This window comes from Aotus nancymaae, unplaced genomic scaffold (assembly GCF_030222135.1).
Source record: "Aotus nancymaae isolate 86718 unplaced genomic scaffold, 86718_ANA_hifiasm-v0.15.2.pri h1tg000014l, whole genome shotgun sequence".
Lineage (NCBI taxonomy): Eukaryota > Metazoa > Chordata > Mammalia > Primates > Aotidae > Aotus > Aotus nancymaae.
Window position 1 is genome coordinate 63369293 of NW_026988425.1, and position 25501 is coordinate 63394793.

Sequence of the window (25501 nt, forward strand, 5' to 3'; positions counted from 1 at the left end):
GCACCTGGCCATGCAGTTCTTATAGTTGTAATTCTTGTGCTCCATTGCCCCCATTTCCCTTTTGACTGTTAGCCCAAGGCCTCTCTCAGCTTCTTAAGGAAGCTTCCATGCCTTTGTCTGGTGGCACTCACCATCATCTGTTAGCCAGCAGCAGTGCATCAAACTTGCTTGTGCTTCAAATCTGTCTGATTTCCTCATCTGCTGCCAAGGGAGAAGCAGCCAAGCAGCTAAAGGTCCAGGAGATAATAGTGACAAAGTCATCTGAGGATGCTCATAAAATGTGTCTCAGATATGAGGCAGGATAGGAGTGTGTTAGTCCATTCTAACACTGCTATAAAGATATTACCAAAGACTAATTAATTTATAAAGGAAATAATAGGTTTAATTGACTCTCAGTTCTGCATGGCTGGGGAGGCCTCAGAAACCCTACAATCCTGGCAGAAGGGGAAGCAGGCACGTTTTACATGGTGGCAGGAGAGAGTGTGTGTGTGATCACAGGAAAAACTACCGTTTATAGAACCATCAGATCTCCTGAGAATTCACAATCATGGGAACACCACCTCCGTGATCCAGTCACCTACCACCGGGTCCCTCCTTCAACACATGGGGATTATGGGGATTACAATTTAAAATGAGACTTGAGTGGGGACACAGCCAAATCTTATCAGGTAGTGAAGGAAATGATCATGTTCTCGTGACCATACAGCCAACACAATAAACCTCAGCATTCACACTGTAATTGAGCTCATTCAACCAAAGCTATCTTCAGTAGGGACTTTCCCTTCTAGAAAGCATCCACATTTTGATTTTACCTGTCCTCAAACTGACCCTTTGCACATTATAATAGTAAAAAACACACCCCCAGGTGGAAATTTAAGATACTAATGAGACGTGATGAACGAACAAGCATGAAGAGCTACTGCGCCTGTACAGAGGAGGACCACCCAGCACATGAGTACTAGCAACACCTCACCTCCTTATGAATAATCATGCAAAACTCTCATAAAGGGAGTTTCTCCAGCAATAATCAATGATGTCTCACCCTTATGAGGAGCCAGCCCTGAATTCTCTCTCAGGGTTTACTGTCTGTTCTGCACCTACCTTTCAAAATAATCCTTTTATTTTGCAGTAACTTATGCTATATCTCCTTGGTTGTGTCTTGTTTAAATTCTTTTAAACCAAGAAGACAAGAACTGAGGTATCACAGCAGTTGTCAACACATGCATTTTGCTTTATTCATTTGCTATCATCTCTTGGATGGATCTCTCCATTTTATAGAGTATTCCATTGTATGGCTGTACAATAATTTAGATAAACATTTTGTATTGATGGCCTTTTTACTTTTGAGGCAGGGGTCTCTGTCACTCAGGCTGGAGTGCAGTGGCATGATCACAGCTCACTGCAGCCTCAAGCTCCTGGGCTCATGCCATCCTCCTCCTCAGACCCCTGAGTAGCTGAGATAACAGGTGCATGCCACCATGCCTTGCTGATTTTTTGTATAGATGGGGTTTCACCATGTTGCTTAGGTTGATCTTAAACAACTCTGGACTGGTCTGGACTCGAGATCCAAGCCAGATCCATGCCACTGCACCCAGCCTTGATAGCCATTTGTTTTTATAAGCAGAGCAGCAATTAGTGGCCGTTTAAGATATCTGTGTACACGCTTACAAGAAATTCATACATATGTACAGGATAAAATCCTAGCTGGATCAAATATGAGCTTTGTAAATTTTTAAAAACTTTTTTTTTTTTGGAGACGGAGTTTCGCTCTTGTTACCCAGGCTGGAGTGCAATGACGCGATCTCGGCTCACCGCAACCTCTGCCTCCTGGGTTCAGGCAATTCTCCTGCCTCAGCCTCCTGAGTAGCTGGGATTACAGGCACGCGCCACCATGTCCAGCTAATTTTTTGTATTTTTAGTAGAGACGGGGTTTCACCGTGTTGACCAGGATGGTCTCGATCTCTTGACCTCGTGATCCACCCGCCTCAGCCTCCCAAAGTGCTGGGATTACAGGCGTGAGCCACCGCACCCGGCCTTAAAAACATTTTTATTATAAAATATCAAAGGTGTGGTGGTTCACACCTGTAATCCCAGCACTTTGGGAGGCTGAGGCAGGAGAATCCCTTGAGGCCAGGAGTTTGGGACCAGCCTGAGCAACACAGTGAGACCCCCATCTACACACACACACACACACACACACACACACCCCAACTCAATACCACACACAAAATAAACTCTTAGAAATCACCTTGGCTCAGGCAGCTTCTTCGGACTCCTAAGACCCCACTTCCTGGATCATCACAACCATCTCACAGGATGCAATAAGAGCTGTTTAGCACTTTGTAGACTTGGCTACAAATCTGTGCAAATTTGGCTACAAAATGTTACTACCCTGACAAGAAGCCATGAAGGTAGCCAGCAATGACAATATACTTCTGCCGAGGTCCCACCATCATAACTCTTATTGAAGTTATGGAAATTATTTTTTTTTTTTGAGATGGAGTTTTGTTCTACTTGCTCAGGCTGGAGTGCAATGGCAAGATCTAGGGTCGTGGCAACCTCTGCCGCCCAGGTTCAAGCAATTCTCCTGCCTCAGCCTCCCAAGTAGCTGGGATTATAGGCACCTGCCACCACACCTGGCTAATTTTTGTATTTTTAGTAGAGACGGGGTTTCACCATGTTGACCAGGCTGGTCTTAAACTCCTGACCTCAAGTGATCCACCCGCCTCAGCTTCCCAAAGTGCTGGGATTATAGGTGTGAGCTACCACACCTGGCCAGAAATTTTTAATTAATTTATTTATTTGGAGACGGAGTTTCGCTCTTGTTGCCCAGGCTGGAGTGCAATGGTGTGATCTCGGTTCACTGCAACCTCCGCCTCCCAGGTTCAAGTGATTCTCCTGCCTCACCCTCCTGAGTGTTCTAAACTTTATATGGTAAATGAAAAATACTGAACAAGGCAAATAAAACAAAATAAATGTATTCCAAAAATTAACATTCAATCACTCTTAGGTACTGTTACTTCTTAGAGCATTAAGATACTTTGCTATATTGTTGATTTAGCCAATCTAAGATCCCAAAAATAGTCAATCAAAATAAACAATTTTTTTGTTTTAGAATATTTACACACATTGTAATGTAATTTTTTTCTTTTTTGAGCCGGAGTTCCGCTCTTGTGGCCCAGGCTGGGGTGCAATCTCGGCTCACTGCAACCTCCGCCTCCCAGGTTCAAGCTATTCTACCTCGGCCTCTGGAGTAGCTGAGATGGCACCTGCCACTATGCCTGGCTAATTTTTTTACTTTTAGTAAGAGACTGAGTTTCTCCATGTTGATCAGGCTGGTCTTGAGCTCCCAACCTCAGGTGATCCACCAGTCTCGGCCTCCCAAAGTGCTAAGATTACAGGCATGAGCTACCACACCTGGCCTGTAATGTGATTTATAAATAAAATGTCAATACTAATAAATTTCTTATAGAAAATGTAGAAAATAGGTTGGGTGCGGTGGCTCACACCTGTAATCCCAACACTTTGGGAGGCCAAGGCGGATGGATCACTTGAGGTCAGGCATTTGAGACGAGCCTGGCCAACATGGTAAAACCCCATCTCTACTAAAAATACAAAAATTAGCCAGGTACAGTGGCATGCACCTGTAATCCCAGCTACTCAGGAGGCTGAAGCAGAATTGCTTGAACCGGGAGGCAGAAGTTGCAGTGAACCGAGAGCACGCCACTGCACTCCAGCCTGGGCGACGGAGTGAGACTCCATTTCAAAAAAAAAAAAAGAAAAAATGTAGACAATATTTAAACTACCTCCTAAAATGTAGAAATACCTAGGAAACACAACTTCTCAAGATGCAGCATCATTTACACAATCCTTTTTCAAAGTCTCTTGATATAAATAATTCAGTTCTAATTTCAACTGGCTTGTCTTTAAAATATGATACTTGATGGCAAAGAATGGGATCTTTTAAGAGTTCTGTAATTTGGATCTATTTGAGAGTGCTGGATTGAACACATGCAGCCCATAGAATTTAAAATGTGAACACTTGAATGTACAGGATCACCTAAAACAGACAATTCTGAAGTCTTGGGCCAAGGGTTGTTGAAAGGGAAATTCTCTTTTGTAGGATTTTTTTCTTTATTCTCTTTTGAGGCAGTATCTTTGTCTTCTAATGCCCGAGCAAGCATGTAACTAACTTTTCTTTGATGAGCCAAAGCTGCTTCTTTATCATTCAGCTGCATGCACAGAAATTAAATATGTACAAGTTAGTATATCACAGAATATATTCAGAGAAAGAAGTACTATTTTATCAAAATGTTCAACCCTAATATTCATATTGATCTGTCCATCAATATGAATAAATTAGGTATCACCTGATCCCCAAACATTATACTACATGTTATTGACAATTCTTTGTTTTTTTTAAGACAGGATCTGGCTCTGTCACCCAGGTTGGAATGCAGTGGTGCCATCTTGGCTCACTGCTGCCTCCGCCTCCCAGGCTCAAGCAATTCTCCTGCCTTGGCCTCCCAAGTAGAGCAGCTGGGACTACAGGCATACACCATGACACCTGGCTAATTTTTGTATTTTTAATAGAGATGGGGTTTCACCATGTTGGTCAGGCTGGTCTCAAACTCCTGGCCTCAAGTGATCCACCCGCCTCAGTCTCCCAAAGTGCTGGGAGATCAGGTGTGTGCCACCATGCCAGACCGACAATCCTTTTTTTTTCTTTTAGACAGAGTCTCACTCTGTCACTCAGGCTGGAGTGCAGTGGCACAGTCTTAGCTCACTGCAACCTCCGCCTCCCAGGTTCAAACGATTCCCCTGCCTCAGCAGGTTCCACACCACCATGCCTGACTGATTTTTTTACATTTTTAGTAGAGACAGGGTTTCACCATGTTGGCCAGGATGGTCTCGATCTCCTGACCTCGTGATCCACCCGCCTCGGCCTCCCAAAATGGTGGAATTACAGGAGTGATTCACCCCAACTGGCTGGTTCTTTTTTAAAAGAACAGAAGACAGTGTTGAAAATTTTGCAAGTCATCTGAAAATGAAGGGAAAATGTAGATCTATATGAAGTATGTATATTTATATAGATATATAATATATAAAAAAGATATCAACATGTGCATATTTCTAAAAGAATGCTGAAGTTATTTATATGTAAAATTGCTTTCATATATTTGTATGCAAATAAATAACATTCTAAAGATAAGTATGTTCACATAACCTAAGTCTCAGTGTCTTCATTGAGTCATCTGTGGAATGTGGGTGGCAGGACTGATTTCAGGGTTGTGATGATGATTAAAGGATATAATGTGTGAGGAAATGCCTTGAGCACTTTAGAAGGCAAGTGCAAGTCTAGAGAGATAAAGAGCTGAATGAACAGGAAGCAAATAGATTAGCTTAACCCAGGGGTGTCCAATCTTTTGGCTTCCCTGGGCCACACTGGAAGAAAAATTGTCTTGTGTCATACATAAATACATTAACATTGGCTGGGCGCAGTGGGTCACACCTATTATCAGCTGAGGCGGGCAGATCACTTGAGGTCAGGAGTTCAAGACCAGCCTGGCCAACAGGGTGTAACTCTGTCTCTACTGAAAACACACACACACAAAATTAGCCAAGCATGGTGGTGGGTGCTTGCAGTCCCAGCTACTTGGGAGGCTGAGGCAGGAGAAATGCTTGAACCCAGGAGGTGGAAGCTGCAGTAAACAGAGATCACGCCACTGCACTCCAGTCTGGGCGACAGAATGAGACTTTGTCTCAAACAAACAAACAATCTCAAAAAAAATCTCATAATGTCTTAAGAAAGTTTATGAATTTGTATTGGGCGGCATTCACAGCTGTCCTGGGCTGCATGCAGCCTGCAGACTGTGGGTTGGACAAGCTTGGCTTAACCACAACCTGCAAAAAAAAGAAAGAAAAGATACTAACCAAATCTATGAGCATCTCAAGGACCTGCTGAGGACTGTCCTGATCTTCCATCCTCTTAGAACTGTTTTCTGAAGGCAGCATACCCAAGAGTCTCTGCCCAAAGGTCTTCTTACTCTTTGGTGATAGAAATCCTAAAATTGAACATGAAAATCCAGCTGAGACATTAAAATACCTTCACTAATATACTCCCAGCAAAAGAGGTAACTACGAATTAAGGCTTATTAATTCCTAAGTCAGCCTAGAGGTTGTCCTCTTCAGGAGACCTCTAGGACAAGTGAGTCCGGCAGCACAGTGGACTGTCATAGGCAGAGCATGGCCTACAGAGCCAGGAGCAGCGCAGATGAGAGACAGCAAGAGTGCCACCCTGCCGTGTGGCACAGCTGCCCCTCCACGCCAGCTGATGCAGAGGCCACACAGGAATACAGTCCATGTCACAGGATCATCGCAGTCTTCAAGAGCAGCCAGAAATGCAGATCTGTCATGTCATCTTCCGATTCTAAATGTCAGCCACTAGTATTTTTTTTTAAAATTTTTTTAAAGATGGGGTTTCACCATGATGGCCAGGCTGGTCTTGAACTCCTGACCTCAGGTGATCCACCCACCTCAGCCTCCCAAAGTGCTAGGATTACAGGTGTGAGCCACTGCACCCGGCTACTAGTCTTATTTTTGAATCCACTATGTAGACCTAACAAAACATGTCTGCAGGCCACAGGAGCCCTCTGAACCATGCAAACTCTGCTTCAGAACCAAAAAGACCTGGACTTGAATCCTCGTTTAGCCACTTAGTAACTGTATGACCTGGGACAAGTTTTCTCAGCTTTATTTCCCTGTCTCCACAATGAAAATAGCATTACTTTCTTCTCAGGGAACTATGCCATTAAATAATAAATCACGGGGGCTGGGGGAGGGGAAATGGGGAGTTACTGTTTCATTGTACAGGGTCTCTTAAAGAAAGAGGAAAATGTTCTGGAGCTGGATGGTGATGATGGTTACATTACAATGTGAATGTACTTAATGCCATTTAAACAGTTCAAATGGTAAACTTTAGATGTATTTTACCACCACAACAAAAAAAATACTGTCAAAGGCCCTCCCCAGGTATTAGCATAATATTTAATATCTCACATGCTGACATCACTGATGTCCTTCATCATCCGTAGAAGGGAAGTAATTTGCAGAAGGTACAAAATGTCAAGATTGTATAAGGAAAATTTCAAGAATGTTTTTCAAATACTCTGCAAAAGTGGTTTAGTGGGAAACTAAGAGCAGATGAGGGGAGATCCCCTTCCCACCAATCCTGACAGACCACAGTGACTAGGGTGGCCCTGACCGCTTCCACAAGGAGCGGTGGCAAACAGAGGTCAGAGAAACTGACACTTTGATGAGTGGGTGAATCTGTGCCCCTGTTTTCAGTCTAAAAAAAAAATTGCTTGGTGTGGTGGCATAAGCTGGTAGTCTGGAGGATTGCTTGAGCCCATGAGTTTAAGACCAAAAAAAAAAAAAAAAACCCCAAAACCAAAAAACAAAGAAGTATGCTTATAACCTACTTTTGAAAACTTGTCTAAACTGCCGTATCAAAAAGAAAGTTGATATTAAAAGTGTTAGTAAACATGAAAATAACCTGTAACAATCACCCCATACCCCTTAAGATTACTGAAATATACTAATAAAATGAATTAAAGTCTTGTCACTGAGAAACTGAGAAAGAACTATTGTATAGATTTATAAAAGTTGTGAGAGATTAATTTTTTTTTTTTTTTTTTTTTTGAGACAGGGTCTTGCTTGTTACCCAGGCTGGAGTACAGTGGTGGGATCATGACTCACTGCAGCCTCAGCCTCCCAGGCTCAAGCAATCCTCCCACCTCAGCCTCCCTAGTAGCTGGGATCACAGGCATACCACACCACGTTTGACTAATTTTCATTTTATTGTTTTTTAATAGAGACAGGATCTCCCTATGTTGCTCAGGCTGGTCTCAAACTCCTGAGCTCAAGCAATTCTCCTGCCTCAGCCAAAGTGCTGGGATTACAGGCACAAGCCACCATGCCCAGCCAAAATCAATTATTTAAAATTCTGCCTTCAGTCTCTCTCAGTGCCTCATTGGAACTCAAAGATTGGGAGCTGTAGCCCTCTGAATCATAATTTCTGTGGGAATCTTCCTCAGGTTTGTCAACAGCAGAGTGTGATATTGTAATGTAAGAAATATATATTTAGTCTCTGCCCTTGGTTCCTGACATAGAGCTCCTAAAATCCTAGTAGATAGGGGTGTTAGGCAAATCTTTTGTTCTCATAGTTGGTCTTTGACCCCAGTTCCTAACATAATACCTAAGACGTTGTAATTTTCTGAGTGCTAGGAGCATCTGACACAGAGCCCTAAATCCCTTGGAATTTCCTGGATAATAGGAGCATCTTTTGTTCTAATGAGGCTCTTGCTGGGCTACTGGATAGCCTCAGGATGGGGGCTGGTTGCCAGGAGAACCAATCTTTTGATTAGAAAACTAGAACTTTCAGCCCCAGCCCCCAAACTCCAGGGAAGAGACAGGGGCTGAAGCTTGAGTTGATCACCAATGGCCAATGATGTAATCAATCATGTCCATGTAATGAAGCCTCCATAAAAACCCAATAGGGTCTGGGGAGCTTCCAGATAGCTGAGCACATGGAGATTCCTGAGGGGTGATACGCCGAAGACAGCATCCCTTCCCATGTGCCTCGCCCTGTCCATCTCTTCATCTGGCCATTCATCTGCATCCTTTGTAAGATCCTTCATAAATAAACTGGTAAACTTAAGTGTTTCCTGGAGTTCTGTGAGCCGTCCTAGCAAATTAACAGAACCTGAGGAGTCATGGGAGTGCCAATGTACATACAGCCCGTCAGTCAGAAGCAGTGAAGACAACCCTGTGCTTCTGCCTGGCATTTGAAGTGCAGGCCATCTTGCGAGACTGAGCCTTTAACATATGGGATCTGACTCTAACTCTAGGTAGAACAGTGTGAGAATTGAGGGAAATGACAGGATATCCAGCTGGCGTGTGGGGAATCCTCCACCCCCAACATCTGGTGTCAGAAGCGCTGTGCTGAGTGGTGAGTGGTGTGTGAAGAGGAGAATACTTTGGTTTTTCCTACCTCTTACAATGAGAAAGGTAGGAATTATGAAACATCAAATGATCATATTCTCAAGTGCTGAAATGAGTATGATTCCAGCTCTCGAGAAAAATGCAGCTTTGTCTACACAGCACTATCCTAATGGCCAAGCTCTATGCAGGGTTGCAGGTTTTGCATGCAGGTGACAGGATCTGACAGGCTTTCATGAGATGAGGATTACTTAACTCCGACTTTCCCCTTCTTTTCCTCTTTCTCCCATCACTTTTCTTTTCTTTTTTTTTTTTTTTTTGAGACGGAGTTTCGCTCTTGTTACCCAGGCTGGAGTGCAATGGCGTGATCTCGGCTCACCGCAACCTCCGCCTCCTGGGTTCAGGCAATTCTCCTGCCTCAGCCTCCCGAGTAGCTGAGACTACAGGCACGCGCCACCATGCCCAGCTAATTTTTTGTATCTTTAGTAGAGACGGGGTTTCATCATGTTGACCAGGATGGTCTCGATCTCTTGACCTCGTGATCCACCCGCCTCGGCCTCCCAAAGTGCTGGGATTACAGGCATGAGCCATCATACCCAGCTATATTTTCTCACAAGTTTCGTGTCAGAAAACATTTTTAGAAATTAATTTCAGAATAATATGAATGACTTTTTCAGAATGAGAGTTATAAAACGTAATATTTTCCTTTTTTGCCCCGGCTTCCATCTAATGAATACTTTAAATATGTAGCTTCTATGATCTACTTTTACCTATTCAGGAGTTCTGAGTGCTTCTATTTCTATCATTCCTCTGCATCACTTCTTACCCTTTTCAGCAAAGAAAAGGAGGAAAGCTTAGTTAACAAACTAAAATTCACAACAGCTGACTCCTATACTATTAATAATATATACTGTTTGAAAAGAAATATTTCAAACAAAATGACTATCTACTATAAAGGTTTCATTTTATTATTGATTTATTTATTTATTTTTGTTTTTTGAGACAGAGTCTCACTTTGTTGCCCAGGCTAGAGTGCAGTGGTGCAATCTTGGCTCACTGCAACCTCTGCCTCCCAGGTTTAAGTGATTCTCCTGCCTCAGCCTCCTGAGCAGCTGGGATTACAGGTGTGCGCCATCATGCTTGGCTAATTTTTTATTTTTAGTAGAGACTGGGTTTCACCATGTTGGCCAGGCTGTTCTCAAACTCCTGACCTCAGGTGATCCACCCGCCTCGGCCTCCCGAAGTGCTGGGATTATAGGCGTGAGCCACTGCACCCGGCCTGGCCATAAACTTTTGATGGGCTCAAGACCCAAAACATAAACCTAAACTTCTGCTTCATTTTTTCTAATATTTTATTAATTTGTCCAACTTAAGGTTTTCCCTCTATTCCTCAATTTGCTTTTCAGACGCATACATTTCAATAAAGTTTAATTAGATAGATACATTTAATGTCTTGTTTAAATGACATTTTTAACATTGCTTCTTTCATGGCAGTTTCCCTTTAATCACCTAGCACATTGATTACAAAGTTTTTCCACTAAACGTGGTCTTGTTTAAATTAAACAGAAGAGTACTAGAAAAGAGATATTCCTGTTATATTATGTTTTGTTGATTCCAGTAGTTCATCTGCACATGTAATATCCAATGACTCCTTTTTTCCACAGTTGCTCAATTTTTAAGTAAACCACAACCATATGTGAAGTTTCAATTATATTTGCCCATATTGGATTAAGTGTGCTTCATCAACTTGGATTATAAGCAAAACAACCAAATTTTCACCTACTTATTGCCATTATAATTCATAGTTACCATCCTCTTTAAGGTGCTTCCAGTTTATCCATTTTGTTGCTTTTTTACACATTTTATCCATTTGTGTCAATCTTAGTGCCTGGTCATTTTTCCTCATTAATTGTTGCTCAAATGCAATTCTGAAAGCATCTGCCATTACGTAAGCTTCTTCTTTACTCTTCTGCAAAAGTTCCAACTGGTTTTTAAAGAAAGTTTGAGATGTGTCAGAGGCAAAACCAGAACAATTCCTGCTGAATGCTGAATCAAATTAACATATGCAATCTCCCTGCCTAGCACCAATCACCCTACCTAACACAGGTCTATTGCCTGTGTTTGATCTAGTTTATCTGCTTATGCTAATTAATACTTGCTACTTCTGCAACTACTCTGATCCAGATTATCAGCAGTCTCCCTTGTGGTGCCTGTCAACTGCCGGATAATCTAACCCCTGGACCTCCCTACCACATGCAGGCCCTGTGTGTGTGTCCTGCTCAAGTCCTGGGATAAAGGGCCCAGCATGAAAGGTATGCAGATGCCAAAGGCTGCATTCCAATTCAGCTTTGGGCCATTCCAGACAACACTGCTAAAAATAATGATAAATACCACCTTTCAAATACGTCTCATAGCTGACCTTGACTGTGATCAATGTAATCTCATGTTTTTCTTTTCCTTTTTTTTTTTTTTGAGACGGAGTTTCACTCTTGTTGCCCAGGCTGGAGTGCAATGGCGCGATGTCAGCTCACCGCAACCTCCACCTCCCAGATTCAAGCAATTCTCCTGCCTCAGCCACCTGAGGAGCTGAAATTACAGGCATGTGCCACCATGCTGGGCTAATTTTTGTATTTTTAGTAAAGAGGGGGGTTTCTCCATGTTGGTCAGGCTGGTCTTGAATTCCCGACCTCCATCCACCTCTGCCTCCCAAAGTGCTAGGATTACAGGCGTGAGCCACTGCACCCAGTCTCTTTTTTTTTTTTTGAGACGGAGTTTCGCTCTTGTTACCCAGGCTGGAGTGCAATGGCGCGGTCTCGGCTCACCGCAACCTCCGCCTCCTGGGTTCAGGCAATTCTCCTGCCTCAGCCTCCTGAGTAGCTGGGATTACAGGCACGCGCCACCATGCCCAGCTAATTTTTTGTATTTTTAGTAGAGACGGGGTTTCACCATGTTGACCAGGATGGTCTCGATCTCTTGACCTCGTGATCCACCCGCCTCGGCCTCCCAAAGTGCTGGGATTACAGGCATGAGCCACCGCGCCCGGCTTTTTTTTTTTTTTTTTTTTTGAGACAGAGTTTCACTCGTTACCCAGGCTGGAGTGCAATGGCGCGATCTCGGCTCACCGCAACCTCCGCCTCCTGGGTTCAGGCAATTCTCCTGCCTCAGTCTCCTGAGTAGCTGGGATTACAGGCACGCGCCACCATGCCCAGCTAATTTTTTGGATTAGTAGAGACGGGGTTTCACCATGTTAACCAGGATGGTCTCGATCTCTTGACCTCGTGATCCACCCACCTCGGCCTACCAAAGTGCTGGGATTACAGGCGTGAGCCACCGCGCCCGGCCCCCTTTTTTTTTTTTTAAGACAGAGTCTCACTCTCTCATCCAGGCTGGAGTGCAGTGGTATGATCTTGGCTCACTGCAACCTCTGCCTCCCAGTTTCAAGCAATTCTCCTGCCTCAGCCTCCTAAGGAGCTGGGACTATAGGCACACACTGCCACACCTGGCTAATTTTTTATATTTTAGTAGAGACGGGGTTTCACCATGTTGCCCAGGCTGATCACATACTCTGGCAATCTACCTGCCTCGGCCTCCCAAAGTGCTAGAATTACAGGTGTAAGCCACCACACCTAGCCATTTTTTTTTTTTTTTTTTTTTTTTGGAGACAGGGTCTCTCACTCTGTCGCCCAGGCTAGAGTGCAGTGGCGTGAATATGGCTCACTGTAGTTGTGATGTTAGGCTCAAGTGATTCTCCCACTTCAACTTCCCAAAGTGCTGGGATTACAGGTGTAACCATTACCCCTCATGCTTTTCTTAATGAATGGCTACTGTCCAACTGTTCGTTTTCCTATATACTCTAAAGACTTTATTTTTTAAAATTTAATTTTGTTCTATTTTATTCTATTTTAAGTTCTAGGATACATGTGCAGGATGCAGGTCTGTTACCTAGGTAAACATGTGCCACGGTGGTTTACCACACCTAAGGACTTTAAATTCCATACCTTCAGTAAAGGTAAAACATTTTAGAATTATGGCCCATGTACTACTATATTTGTAAGTAAAGACCAAACATAATGGCAGCTATTGTTTAATTAAATGTCTGGCAACATTCATGGCACTATGCTAAACATTGTATCTCTATTTCCTCTATTCTCATAACAACGATCCAAAGTAGTTATTACCCTCCACTTAACATAGTAGGAAACCTGAGAGTATCCTATCCAAAGCCACACAGCTAGTAAATGGTGGAGCAAAGACGCAAACCTAGGTCTCGCTGGTACAAAGGTTCCTTTCACTGTACCTTGCTGCTGTTCAAATACATTCCATGCTTATCTCTCCATTAATCAGTGTTGCTAATCCTAGTGATTTTAAGCATAAATGTACCTTTTCTTTCTATTATGTAGTAATTTTAGGGCCATGTATAGATGAGAACAATGTAAATTTTAGGAATATTAATTATAAACTTAGGCAAATGAATTTAGGTGGCTTCAAATATTACACCAAATACTATCTGGAGATGGAGTTTCGCTCTTGTTGCCCAGGCTGGAGTGCAGTGGCGCAATCTCGGGTCACAGCAACCTCTGCCTCCCAGGTTCAAGTGATTCTCCTGCCTTGGCCTCCCAAGTAGCTGGGATTACAGGCATCTGCCACCATGCCCAGATAATTTTTTGTATTTTTATTAGAGACATGGTTTCACCATGTTGGCCAGGCTGATGTCAAACTCCTGACCTCAGGTGATCCACCCGCCTTACCCTCCCAAAGTGCTGGGATTACAGGCGTGAGCCACTGCACCCTGCCCCAAGTACTATTAATATTTGCATTTTTGAACTAGGTAAACAAAATCTAGTCTGTAAGTTAATACTATCACATAAAAACTAAATGTAAGTTCCATGGTCAATAACTACTAAAATGAAGTTAATTATTGCAGATATGTCTATTTATTCCACTATTAGTAGAGAAACAAAACTAAAGCTTTTGTTGTTGTGATAATGCAATACCTCTTGTTTGAGCTGAAGAAGCAGTTTCCGAGTGGACGCTGCCATTCTGGCACAAGAACAGGGGCTCCCTCCAGGCCCATGACAAAGGCAGGCTCCGAGGACTGCAAGCTTTAAATTGAAAAGCATCGCTCCCATTACTAAGTGTCCCACTGTTTGAGCTGCAAACACAGGGGCATTTACACACATACTCATGCACACCACTACTCAGGCATCTGATCCAAAAACACTAGAAAGGAAAAAAAATAGGCCAGGCACGATGGCTCACACCAGTAATCCCAGCACTTTGGGAAGCCGAGACAGGCAGATCACGAGGTCAAGAAATCGAGACCATCCTGGCAAACATGGTGAAACCCCGTTTTCTAAAACCACAAAAAAAATTAGCCAGGCGTGGTGGTGTGTGCCTATAGTCCCAGCTACTCGGGAGGCTGAGGCAGGAGAATTGCTTGAAACCAGAAAATGGAAGTTGTAGTGAGCCAGGATCGTGCCACTGCACGCCAGCCTGGCGATAGAGGGAGACTCCATCTCAAAAAAATATATATATGGAAGAATGCTGAGACTAGGATCTTAGAATACAAGTGGAAATTAACTACAAATGAGGAAAAGAATGTCATGACTTAGAACACAAACAAAGGAATTTTGCTTTCCTTCATCTCATTCTTAAAACCTTTAATCCTGGCATCATTCTCCTATAGGTCTGAGTCCTTGGCAGGAGTTTAGCCCAACAATATGGTTCACACTAACATCCATAGCACACCTTTCCTGTGACAGTTTGGCCCCGATGCCTGGCATTAACTACTGCCAGTTTCCTCCCAAGGAGAGTCATCTGCTCAGAAATGACGAGGGAATTTTAATGTATCAGTGGGAAAAACAGTCATCCCTCCACTCCTAAAAATGTAAAGAAATACGATTGGTTCCTGTGTAAAAGAATAAAACCTTAGCACTATTCAAACTTATGCCAAGAGTGAAGTTAAGCCCTGGAGACCGAGTCAGGTATTATGTTTGCAATTCTGCTTCTAGATTAGAGAGTAACCCTCCTCCTCACTGCTCTTGTGCTGTAAATGAGGAGGAGAGACCAGAGATCAGATCTTCCTGCTTCCATCACTGACCTCTGCTATAGATTAACTGTCTTATCTTCCTATACCTAACTCAGGCTATATGACTTCCAAAGAACTCCATGGCTTGTTAGTGTGGAATGTAAAATACACCTTCCCCAAAAGAATCATCTTCAGTGTGCAATGTAAAATATACCTTCCTCAAAAGAAAACAATCACCTCAACTAATAAGCTCTAAGCACTAAACCATGCCATAAAAAGATGCTGATTCTGTTAAACTTCCCTAAACATTATCCATATACACTAGCTCAAACTTCTACATTTTAGAACATTGACTTCTTTGGAATCTGTGCTTCCTGGGTAATCTTTCCTCAACTGCTATGCTTGAATAAACTCTTTCAACTAGATTCTGGCTAGGTGTGGTGGCTCATGCCTGTAATCCTAGCACTTTGGCAGGCCAAGGCGGGTGGATCATGAGGTCAGGAGATCAAGACCAGCCTGATCAACTTGGTGAAACGCTGTCTCTACTGAAAATACAAAAATTAGCTGGGCGTGATGGCTCATGCCTGTAATCCCATCTACTCTGGAGGCTAAGGCAGGAGAATCGCTTGAACTTGGGAGGCAGACGTCTGTAATGAGCTGAAATCATGCCATTGCACTCCAGCCTGGGCAACAAGAGCAAAACTCTTGTCTCAAAAATAAATAAATAAATAAATAACTAGACTCTGATCCCTTTATTTTGACACTTAGTTGACCATTGTAGTTGGAAGAAAAGTAGTATAATAATTTTACTTCTTTTTTTTTTTTTTTTTGAGATGGAGTTTCGCTCTCGTTACCCAGGCTGGAGTGCAATGGTGCAATCTCGGCTCACTGCAACCTCCACCTCCTGGGTTCAAGCAATTCTCCTGCCTCAGCCTCCCGAGTAGCTGGGACTACAGGCGTGCGCCACCATGCCCAGCTAATTTTTGTATTTTTTAGTAGAGACTATTTTTTTAGTAGAGATCACGAGGTCTAGATCTCTTGACCTCGTGATCCACCCGCTTTGGCCTCCCAAAGTGCTGGGATTATAGGCGTGAGCCACTGCGCCCGGCCCCCAATAATTTTACTTCTTAAAAATCCACTTTAAAGGCTAACCACAAGTGGGCCAGGCGTGGTGGCTCACACCTATAATCCCAGCATTTTGGGAGACCAAGGTGGGCAGATCACCTGAGGTCAGGAGTTCAAGACCAGCCTGACCAACATGGTGAAACCACCTCTACTAAAAATATAAAAATTAGCTGGACGTGGTGGTGTGTGCCTGTAATCCCAGCTACTTCGGAGGCTGAGGCAGGAAAATTGCTTGAACTTCGGAGGCAGAGGTTGCAGTGAGTTGAGATCACGCTATTGTACTCCAGCCTAGGCAACAGAGCAACTCTGTCTCAAAAAAAAAAAAAAAAAAAAAGCTAACTGCAAGTTACTTTCCCAATATATTCCAGTATGTACCAATTTCACTGGAGCAATACAACATGGTGTGCCATATATTTTATTTATTTTGTATTTTTTTTTTTTTTTTTTTTTTTTTTTTTGAGGCGGAGTTTCGCTCGTTACCCAGGCTGGAGTGCAATGGCGCGATCTCGGCTCACCGCAACCTCCGCCTCCTGGGTTCAGGCAATTCTCCTGCCTCAGCCTCCTGAGTAGCTGGGATTACAGGCACGCGCCACCATGCCCAGCTAATTTTTTGTATTAGTAGAGACGGGGTTTCACCATGTTGACCAGGACGGTCTCGATCTCTTGACCTCGTGATCCACCCGTCTCGGCCTCCCAAAGTGCTGGGATTACAGGCTTGAGCCACCGCGCCCGGCCTATTTTGTATTTTTTGAGACAAAGTCTTGCTCTGTAGCCAGGCTGGAATGCAGTGGCAAGATCTCGGCTCACTGCACCTCTGCATCTTGGGTTCAAGCGATTCTCCTGCCTCAGCCTCCCATGTAGTTGTGATTACAGGCATGTGCCACCATGTCCAGCTAATTTTACTTTTTTTTTTGTATTTTTAGTAGTGATGGGGTTTCGCCACGGTGGTCAGGCTGGTCTCGAACTCCTGACCACAAATGATCCACCCGCCTTGGCCTCCCACAGTGCTGGGATTATAGGTGTGAGCCACTGTTCCTGGCCTGTACCATATATATATATATTTTGAGACAGCGTTTCACTCTTGTTGCCCAGGCTGGAGTGCAATGGCTCAATCCTGGCTCACCCAACCTCCGTCTCCCAGACTCAAGAGATTCTCCTGCCTCAGCCTCCTGAGTAGCTGGGATTACAGGCATGCGGCACCATGCCCAGATAATTTTGTATTTTTAGTAGAGCCAGGGTTTCTCCATGTTGGTCAGGCTGGTCTCGAAATCCTGACCTCAGGTGATCTACTCGTCTTGGCCTCCCAAAGTGCTGGGATTACAGGCGTAAGCCACTCTGCCCAGACCATATATTTTAAAGTCCCACGACCATATATTTTAAAGTTTCATATGAAACTTTAAAATATATGGTTGTGGGTGTGGTGGCTCACACCTGTAATCCCAGCACTTTGGGAGGCTAAGCCAGGCGGATAGCTTGAGCCCAGGAGTTCAAGACCAGCCTAGGCCACATGAGACCCTATCTCTACAAAAAAAACTTTAAAAATTAGCTGGGTGTGATGGTGGTGTGAACCCATAGTTCCAGCTACTCAGGAGGCTGAGGTCAGAGGATCACTTGAGCCCAGGAAGTCTAAGCTACAGTGAGCCATGACTGTGCCACTGTACTCCAGCCTGAGCTACAGAGTGAGACCCTGTCTCAAAAAAAAAAAAAGTTTCATGTGGAATTTACTAAAAAATTGTTATCTAAGCATCTTCCTGTTGCTGTAAATTTCACATGGATGAGCAGCATAAAATGTAATCCTATTTTAGAGACTTTTCAGAGAGGAAAATTCCACTGTATCCCTTAGTGTAAAGGCCATTTCGGAACATTCTTTCTCACGTCAAAGATAACCGTGAAGCACGGAGTAAGCTTTGGGTTGAGCCGAAGGTACAAATGGTGGATATGTGGCAGACAGGTCTTTTCCCTTTTCATTTCCCTACTCCTGATAATTGCCCATGCTTAAGCTGCCAAAAGCAACTAAGACCTGGGAAGGGCCAGTATAAATCACAACAGGTTAAAGCCAGGACCCCTGGCTTCCGTGCTACTTTCTTACTTCAGTGCTCCCTCATCAGCTGTGTCGGGGTCCTTGGTCCTGCCTGGCTGGAGGTAAGGCTGGCCCATAGCCTACTCAAGACTATCATAAAACACCCTGTCCCTAAACTTTCTCTAAGCTGTTTCTTGTATTTTTCCTTTTTGCTATTACACTAGTTTTCCACCCTTGGCAGTAGAACATGGTGCTCAAAAGCACCGCCTCTAAGCTCAGTCTACAGGGTACAAATCCCAGCTCTATCACGTACTAGCTGTGTGACGCCAGACACATTACTTAACCCCTTAATGCCTCTGTTACCTCATTTGTAGTGGGGATTACAACAGTACCCACTTGGAGTAGTTGTGAGGACTAAAGATGTCAATGTGTACAAAGCACTCAGAACATCATCTGAACTTGCTAAGGACCATGCAGATATTTGCTATTATTAGCAATCTTTTCTTTCCTTCCTTCCTTCTTTCCTTCCTCTCTCCCTCCCTCCCTCTCTCGCTCTCTCTCTCTCTTTCTTTTTGAGACAGGGTTTTGCTTTGTCACCCAGGCTGGAGTGCAATGGCGTGATCTTGGCTTACTGCAACCTCCGCCCCTGGGTTCAAGCAATTCTCCTGCCTCAGCCTCCCGAGTAGCTGGGACTACAGGTACCTGCCACCATGCCTGGCTCATTTTTCTATTTTTAGTAGAGACAGGGTTTCACCATGTTTGCCAGGCTGGTCTTGAACTCCTGACTTTGTGATCTGCCCATCTCGGCCTCCCAAAGTGTTGGGATCACAGGCATGAGCCGCCACTCCTGGCCACCAATTTTTCTTAAGTTCCGCAATAAGTACCTGGCTGCCCCATCTCAATCCACTGCTCGACTAATTTCTTTTTTTTTTCTTTTCACAGAGATATGCAGAGAATCCACTAATTTCTTATGAGTTCCAGGCCCCTTCTGACTTCATTAGCCAAACTCCCACATTGCAAGCCATTGGCATTGCATCAGCAGATTTTTGTTCTGAACCTGGCTTTACCACAGATTGACCTTGTCACATCAGGAAAGTAACTGAACTTATTTGAGCCTTAGTTTCCTCTTCTGTAAAATAGGGATCATAGCTGCTTTGCAGCTCTCACAAGACTACTATGAAGATCAGATAAAACAATGTGTATGAAAGCACTCAAACTGTAAGTCCCAACCCAGGTGTGAGACATTACTAACACCTTCTGCCAGAATTGTAAAGGTAAGAGATAAATGGGGCAGAAGTGGCCAGCACATTCCCTCATGTCCAAGAATGTCCTGTATGAAGGGCATGGAACCAGTAAGGCTGGAAGAACCGACCTGGGCAAACCCAGGGGCCTCTCTCACTCTCATCCTCAAATTGCTAAGTATGTGCTATCCTAGAACATGTAAGAAAGGGAAAGCAGAAAATGTCCCTTCTGTTCAGCTTTCCTACACGCTTACCCACCTCCAGGCCTGAAGCCTCTGCAAAGCCACTTTTATCACAGCACATGTTTTCCTGAGCCATCTTCTGCTGTTTGATATCAAGCATGGCGAGGGCCTCCAAATACCGTTGATTCAAAACTAGGAAGGGCCATATGAGAAAGTATTCATTATGAAGTCTAACTCCCAGCTTCATCCAACTTAGTTACCCCAACATCATATACTTTTTTTTTTTTTTTGAGATGGAGTTTCATTCTTGTTGCCCAGGCTGGAGTGCAATAGTGCGATCTCAGCTCATAGCAACCTCTGCCTTCTGGCTTTAAGTAATTCTCCTGCCTCAGCTTCCCGAGTAGCTGGGATTACAGGCATGCACCACCATGCCTGGCTAATTTTGTATTTTTAGTAGAGATGGGGTTTCTCCATGTTGGTCAGGCTGGTCTTGAACTCCCGACCTCAGGTGATTCACCCGCCCTGGCCTCCCAAAGTGTTGGGATTACAGGCGTAAGCCACCGCACCCAGCCATATACTCATTTCTTATAAACAACACTCTACCCAAAAGATCTGGCTCCATTCAGAGAAACTGATAGAATAGTGAGTATCACGTAAGATCAAATATACGTAATACTAGGTGACATGGTGTCATTTTTAATGTAAAAGCATCTTAACTTTGCAACTGAGGTCTGATCTCTGTTTGCTCTTGGGAAAATTGTAGGATTTTCAAAAAGTGAACATGTAAAAGCAAATTATTCAGAGATTTTATGGTTAGTGAGAAAACTGGATGGTGAGATCTCAAATATTGTATTCATGTCAAACACACCAGCTATCCAAGCTCGATCAGATTTTTCTACTAGCTATGAGTTTTCACAAGAAGGTATCAAACCAAATATTTAGAACAAGAAGGGTCCTGCTGTCTACTGGAGAGCAGAAAACAGTATCTTTTCCCTGTCACTGCAGGGTGGAGTGTTACTACAGAAGGAGAGGACTTGTGATGATGAGCAGCTTCTGTCCTGAGCTTATTTATCTAACACAGGAGACATCTTTATCAGCCTGAGTCCCTGTTGCTGAGAAGCACCAGCTGTACATGCAGATCTCAGGGGAGGCGTTTATACAACTCAGTTACCACACAGCATAAAGTGCCGCTTTCAGCCCCATTTAGAGCTTCTTTTGTCCTTTTCTTTTTTTTCCTTTATTTTCTTTAAGAGACAGGGTCTCGCTCTGTCACCCAGGCTAGAGTGCAGTGGTCCAATCATAGCTCACTGCAGCTTCAAATTCCTGGGCTCCAGGGATCCTCTTACCTTAACCTCCCAAGTAGCCAGGACTAGAGGTGTGTGCTACCACGCCTGGCCAATTTTTGTCTATTTTTTGTAGAGGCAGAGTCTCACTATGTTGTCCGGATTGGTCTCAGATCCTGGCCTCTTGCCTTGGCTTCCCATAGCACCGGGATTATAGGCATGAGCAACAGTGCCTGGCTTCTTTTGTCCTCTTCAAGCCACCTCTTTAATTTCTGCTAAGAAGGGAGAACTAGCCTCTTCTGTAAATTTTTATGGCTAGGTGCAGTGGCTCACACCTTTAATCCCAGCACTTTTGGAGGCTAAGGTGGGAGGATTGCTGGAAGCCAGGAATCCAAGACCAGATGGGGTAACAAAGTAAGACTCTCCACCATCTCTATGAAATTTTTTTTAAAAGTTAGTACTTTGGGAGACCAAGGCAGGCAGATCACCTGAGGTCAGGAGTTCAAGACCAGCCTGACCACCATGGTGAAACCCCATCTCTACAAAAATACAAAAAAATTAGCTGGGCATGATAGTGGATGCCTGTAATTTCAGCTACTCGGGAGGCCGAGGCAGGAGAATCACTTGAACCCAGGAGGCAGAGGTTGCAGTGAGGCGAGATTGTGCCACTGCACTCCAGCCTGGGTGACAGAGCGAGACTCCGTCTCCAAGAAAAAAAACAAAAACCAAAAATTAGGCTGGGAACAGTGGCTCACGCCTGCAATCCCAGCACTGTGGCAGGCCAAGGCAGGCGAATCACCTGAGGTTAGGTATTCAAGACCAGCCTGGCCCACATGGTGAAATCCCATCTCTACTAAAAATACAAAAATTAGATGCAGTGGCACATGCCTGTAATCCCAGCTACTTGGGAGGCTGAGGCAGGAGAATAGTTTGAACCTGGGAGGCAGAGGTTGCAGTGAGCTGAAATGGTGCCAATGCACTCCAGCCTGGGCAACAGAGTGAGACTCCACCTCAAAATTAGCTGGGCATGGTGGTGGGCGTCTGCAATCCCAGCTACTCAGGAGGCTGAGGCAGGAGAATCACTTGAATCCAGGAGGCAGAGGTCATAGTGAGCTGAGATTGCGCTACTGTACTCCAGCCTGGACAACGGAGCGAGATTCCATCTCAATAATAAAAATAGGCCGGTCATGGTGGCTCACGTCTGTAATCCCAGCACTCTGGGAGGCCGAGGCGGGCGGATCTCGAGGTCAAGAGATCGAGACCATGGTGAAACCCCATCTCTACTAAAAAATACAAAAATTAGCTGGGCATGGTGGCGCACACCCGTGGTCCCAGCTACTCGGGAGGCTGAGGCAGGAGAATTGCTTGAACCCGGGAGATGGAGGCTGCAGTGAGCCGAGATTACGCCACTGCACTCCAGCCTGGTGCCTGGCAACAGAGCAAGACTCTGTCTCAAAAAATAATAATAATAATAATAATAATAATAAAATAATAATAGTACAATTTTAATTAGCTTGGCATGGTGGAACATGCCTGTAGTCCCAGCTACTTGGGAGGCTGAGGTGGGAGGATCTCTTGAGCCCAGAAAGTGGAGGCTGCAGTGAACTGTGATTGTGTCACTGCCCTCCAGACTGGGCAACAGAGCAAGACCCTGTATGAAAATAAATAAATAAATAAATAAATAAAATAAAGTTGTAAAAAGTTAACATCAGGCTGGGCACAGTAGCTCACACTGGGGATGGTAGCTCACACCTGTAATCCCAGTACTTTGGGAGGCCAAAGTGGATGGTCGTTTGACGTCACGAGTTTGAGACCAGCCTGGTCAACATGGTGAAACCCTGCCTCTACTAAAAATACAAAAATTAGCCGGGCATGGTGGCGGGCACCTGTAGTCCCAGCTACTCGGGAGGCTGAGGCAGGAAGATTGCATGAATCTGGGAGGCAGAGGTTGCAGTGAGCTGAGATCCCACCACTGCACTCTAGCCACTCCAGCCTGGGCAATAGAGTGAGACTCTGGCTCAAAAAAAAAAAAAAGTTAAATTAAAAAAAGTTGATCCAAGGATATTAAGACATTTAATATCCTTGGATCAACTTTCATCATAAGCTGGACCATTATATGAGATATACATAATGATATAAAAAAGAGATATATAATGTAAATTATATATACATATATATAATTTCTACTTAGGTTCTTCAAACATCAGGTACTCTACCATTTTGCTTTAAGTGAAAACTAAATAAAAAGGGAGAAAATGGGAAGAAATTACTTAATGGGTATGAAATTTTATTTTGGAGTACTGGAACTGTTTGGAACTAGACAGAAGTGGTGATTAGGCAACTTTGTGAATGCCACTGAGTTGTTGATTTATTTTTTCAAGACACAGTTTTGCTCTGTCACCCAAGCTGTAGTGCAGTGGCACAATCAGGACTCACTGCAGCCTCAACCTCCTGGGCTCCAGTGATCCTCTCACCTCAGCCTCCCAAGTAGCTAGGGCTACAGGCCAGGGTCACCACATCTGTCCAATTTGGATTTTTCTGTTGTTATTTTTTGTTTTTAGTACAAACAAGTCTTGCTATGTTACCCAGGCTGGCCTCAAACTCCTAAGCTCAAGTGATCCTCCTGCCTTGGTCTCCCAAAGTTCTGGGATTAGAAACGTGAGCTACTGTGCCTGGCAAGAATTGCTCACTTTTTTTTTTTTAAGACGAAGTCTCACTCTGTTGCCCAGACAGGAGTGCAGTGTCACTATCTTGGGTCACTGCAAATTTCGCCCCCCAAATAAAAGCAATTAGTTTGCATCAGCCTCCAGAGTAGCTAGAACTACAGGTGCCCATGCCCGGCTAAGTTTTGTATTTTTAGTAGAAACAGGGTTTCATTATATGGCCAGGCTGGACTTAAACTCCTGACCTCAGATGATCCACCCGCCTTGGCCTCCCAAAGTGCTGGGATTACAGGCATGAGCTACCGTGCCCAGCCAGGAATTGTTCACTTTTAAATAGTTTTATGTTATGTGAATTTCACCTTGATAAATTTTCTTAAATTTAAAAAACCTAAATGATACATTTCTTCCCTCTATTATGCTTATCGTATATTATTTCAAAATACTAGCATGTTATGTTTATTGATACATGTGTTTTTAATACAAAAATCATCATTACCTGCATTGTCAGACTTTAGCATTTTAATTTTTTCTGTTTTCACTTTCAGATTCTCTTTGAGGACCGCATTTTCACAGTTTAGCCTGGAAAAAAATAACTGAAACATTAATACTTCCTTGCTCAGTGAAAATATTTTTATTGCCATAATTGGAACACAAAAATCTAAATATAGTTTTTCCTACTTCAAAATAGTCTGGAATGTACATGTATCATAAAAATAAAAACAATTTAAAGGAATGTAGTCAGGTTTTTTTTTTTTGAGACCGAGTCTCACTCTGTCGCCCAGGCTGCCGTGTGGTGGCACAATCTCATCTCAAACTCTGCAAACTCTGTCTGGCAGGTTCAAGTGATTCTCCTGCCTCAGCTTCCCAAGTAGCTAGGATTACAGGCAGCTGCCACCACACCCGGCTAATTTCTGTATTTTAGTAGAGATAGGGTTTCACCATGTTGGCCGGGCTGGTCTCAAACTCCTGACCTCAAGTGATCTGCCCACCTTGGCCTCCCAAAGTGCTGAGATTACAGGTGTGAGCCACTGTGCCCAGCCTAAACATACTCTTAACGTTTCTTAGTTGAGACATAATCAGAACCAGAAATATTTCTAAGCATTACATTCTACATACTCATTCTCTTTACTTAATCACCATTTGAAATAACTATATGCTTAAGTTACCTTCAGAAACTTACATACATAGGCCCTCATGTAAACTATTGACTTTGGGTAGTAATGACATATCAACATTGGTTATAAAAAATGTACCACTCTGGTAGGGGATGTTGATAGTAGGGGAGGCTGTGTATATGGGAAATCCCTGTACCTTCTGCTCAATTTTGCTGTGAAACTGTAAGTGCTCTAAAAAAGAAAACCAACAAAGTATTTCATGGAAAAAAAAAAGATACATAGGGTACACTCATGTTCATAGCAGCATCATGCAAAATAGGCAAAGGTAGAGGTAACTCAAGTGTCCATCAGGGATGAATGGATAAACAAAATGGGGAACCTGGCCATAAAGTGTATAATTTAAAGTTATTAAATAAACTCACACTAATAAAAGAGTTGTTCCAAATATATTTTTTCTCTCTTTGGAGCTGATTGTCAGAACATGAAAATTTGCCATCTTGGGCTGGGCGTAGTGGCTCACACCTGTAATTCCAGCACTTTGGAAGGCAAGGCAGGCAGATCACCTGAGATCAGGAGTTTGAGAGGAGCCTGACCAACATGAAGAAACCCCATCTCCACTAAAAATACAATATTAGGCCGGGCATGGTGGCTCAAGCCTGTAATCCTAGCGCTTCGGGAGGCCGTGGCAGGCAGATCACCTGAGGTCAGGAGTTCAAGACCAGCCTGGCCAACATGGCAAAACCCTGTCTCTACTAAAAATACAAAAATCAGCTGGGCATGGTGGTGGGCACCTGTAATCCCAGCTACTCAGGAGGCTGAGGCAGGAGAATCGTTTAAACTCAAG

The 25501-nt window shown here is 43.8% G+C and overlaps 1 protein-coding gene across 7 annotated transcripts in view; it reads right to left on the reverse strand.

Moving 5' to 3' along the window:
* Nucleotides 1-2962: 2962 nt before the first annotated feature.
* The window catches only part of CCDC125 (coiled-coil domain containing 125), a 51805-nt gene continuing 29266 nt past the window's right edge, over nt 2963-25501 (reverse strand). For 6 of the 7 annotated variants that reach the window (XM_064376024.1, XM_064376025.1, XM_012462217.2 and 3 more), the window contains 6 exons: nt 24039-24121; nt 19673-19788; nt 13995-14102; nt 10810-10984; nt 5935-6065; nt 2963-4232 (listed from right to left, as the gene is read on the reverse strand). In XM_064376024.1, the coding sequence (XP_064232094.1) occupies nt 3927-4232; nt 5935-6065; nt 10810-10984; nt 13995-14102; nt 19673-19788; nt 24039-24121 (919 nt within the window). In that variant the 3' untranslated portion in view covers nt 2963-3926. The remainder of the gene's footprint in view (nt 4233-5934; nt 6066-10809; nt 10985-13994; nt 14103-19672; nt 19789-24038; nt 24122-25501) is intronic. The other variant, XM_012462222.3, reaches the window with a different exon arrangement.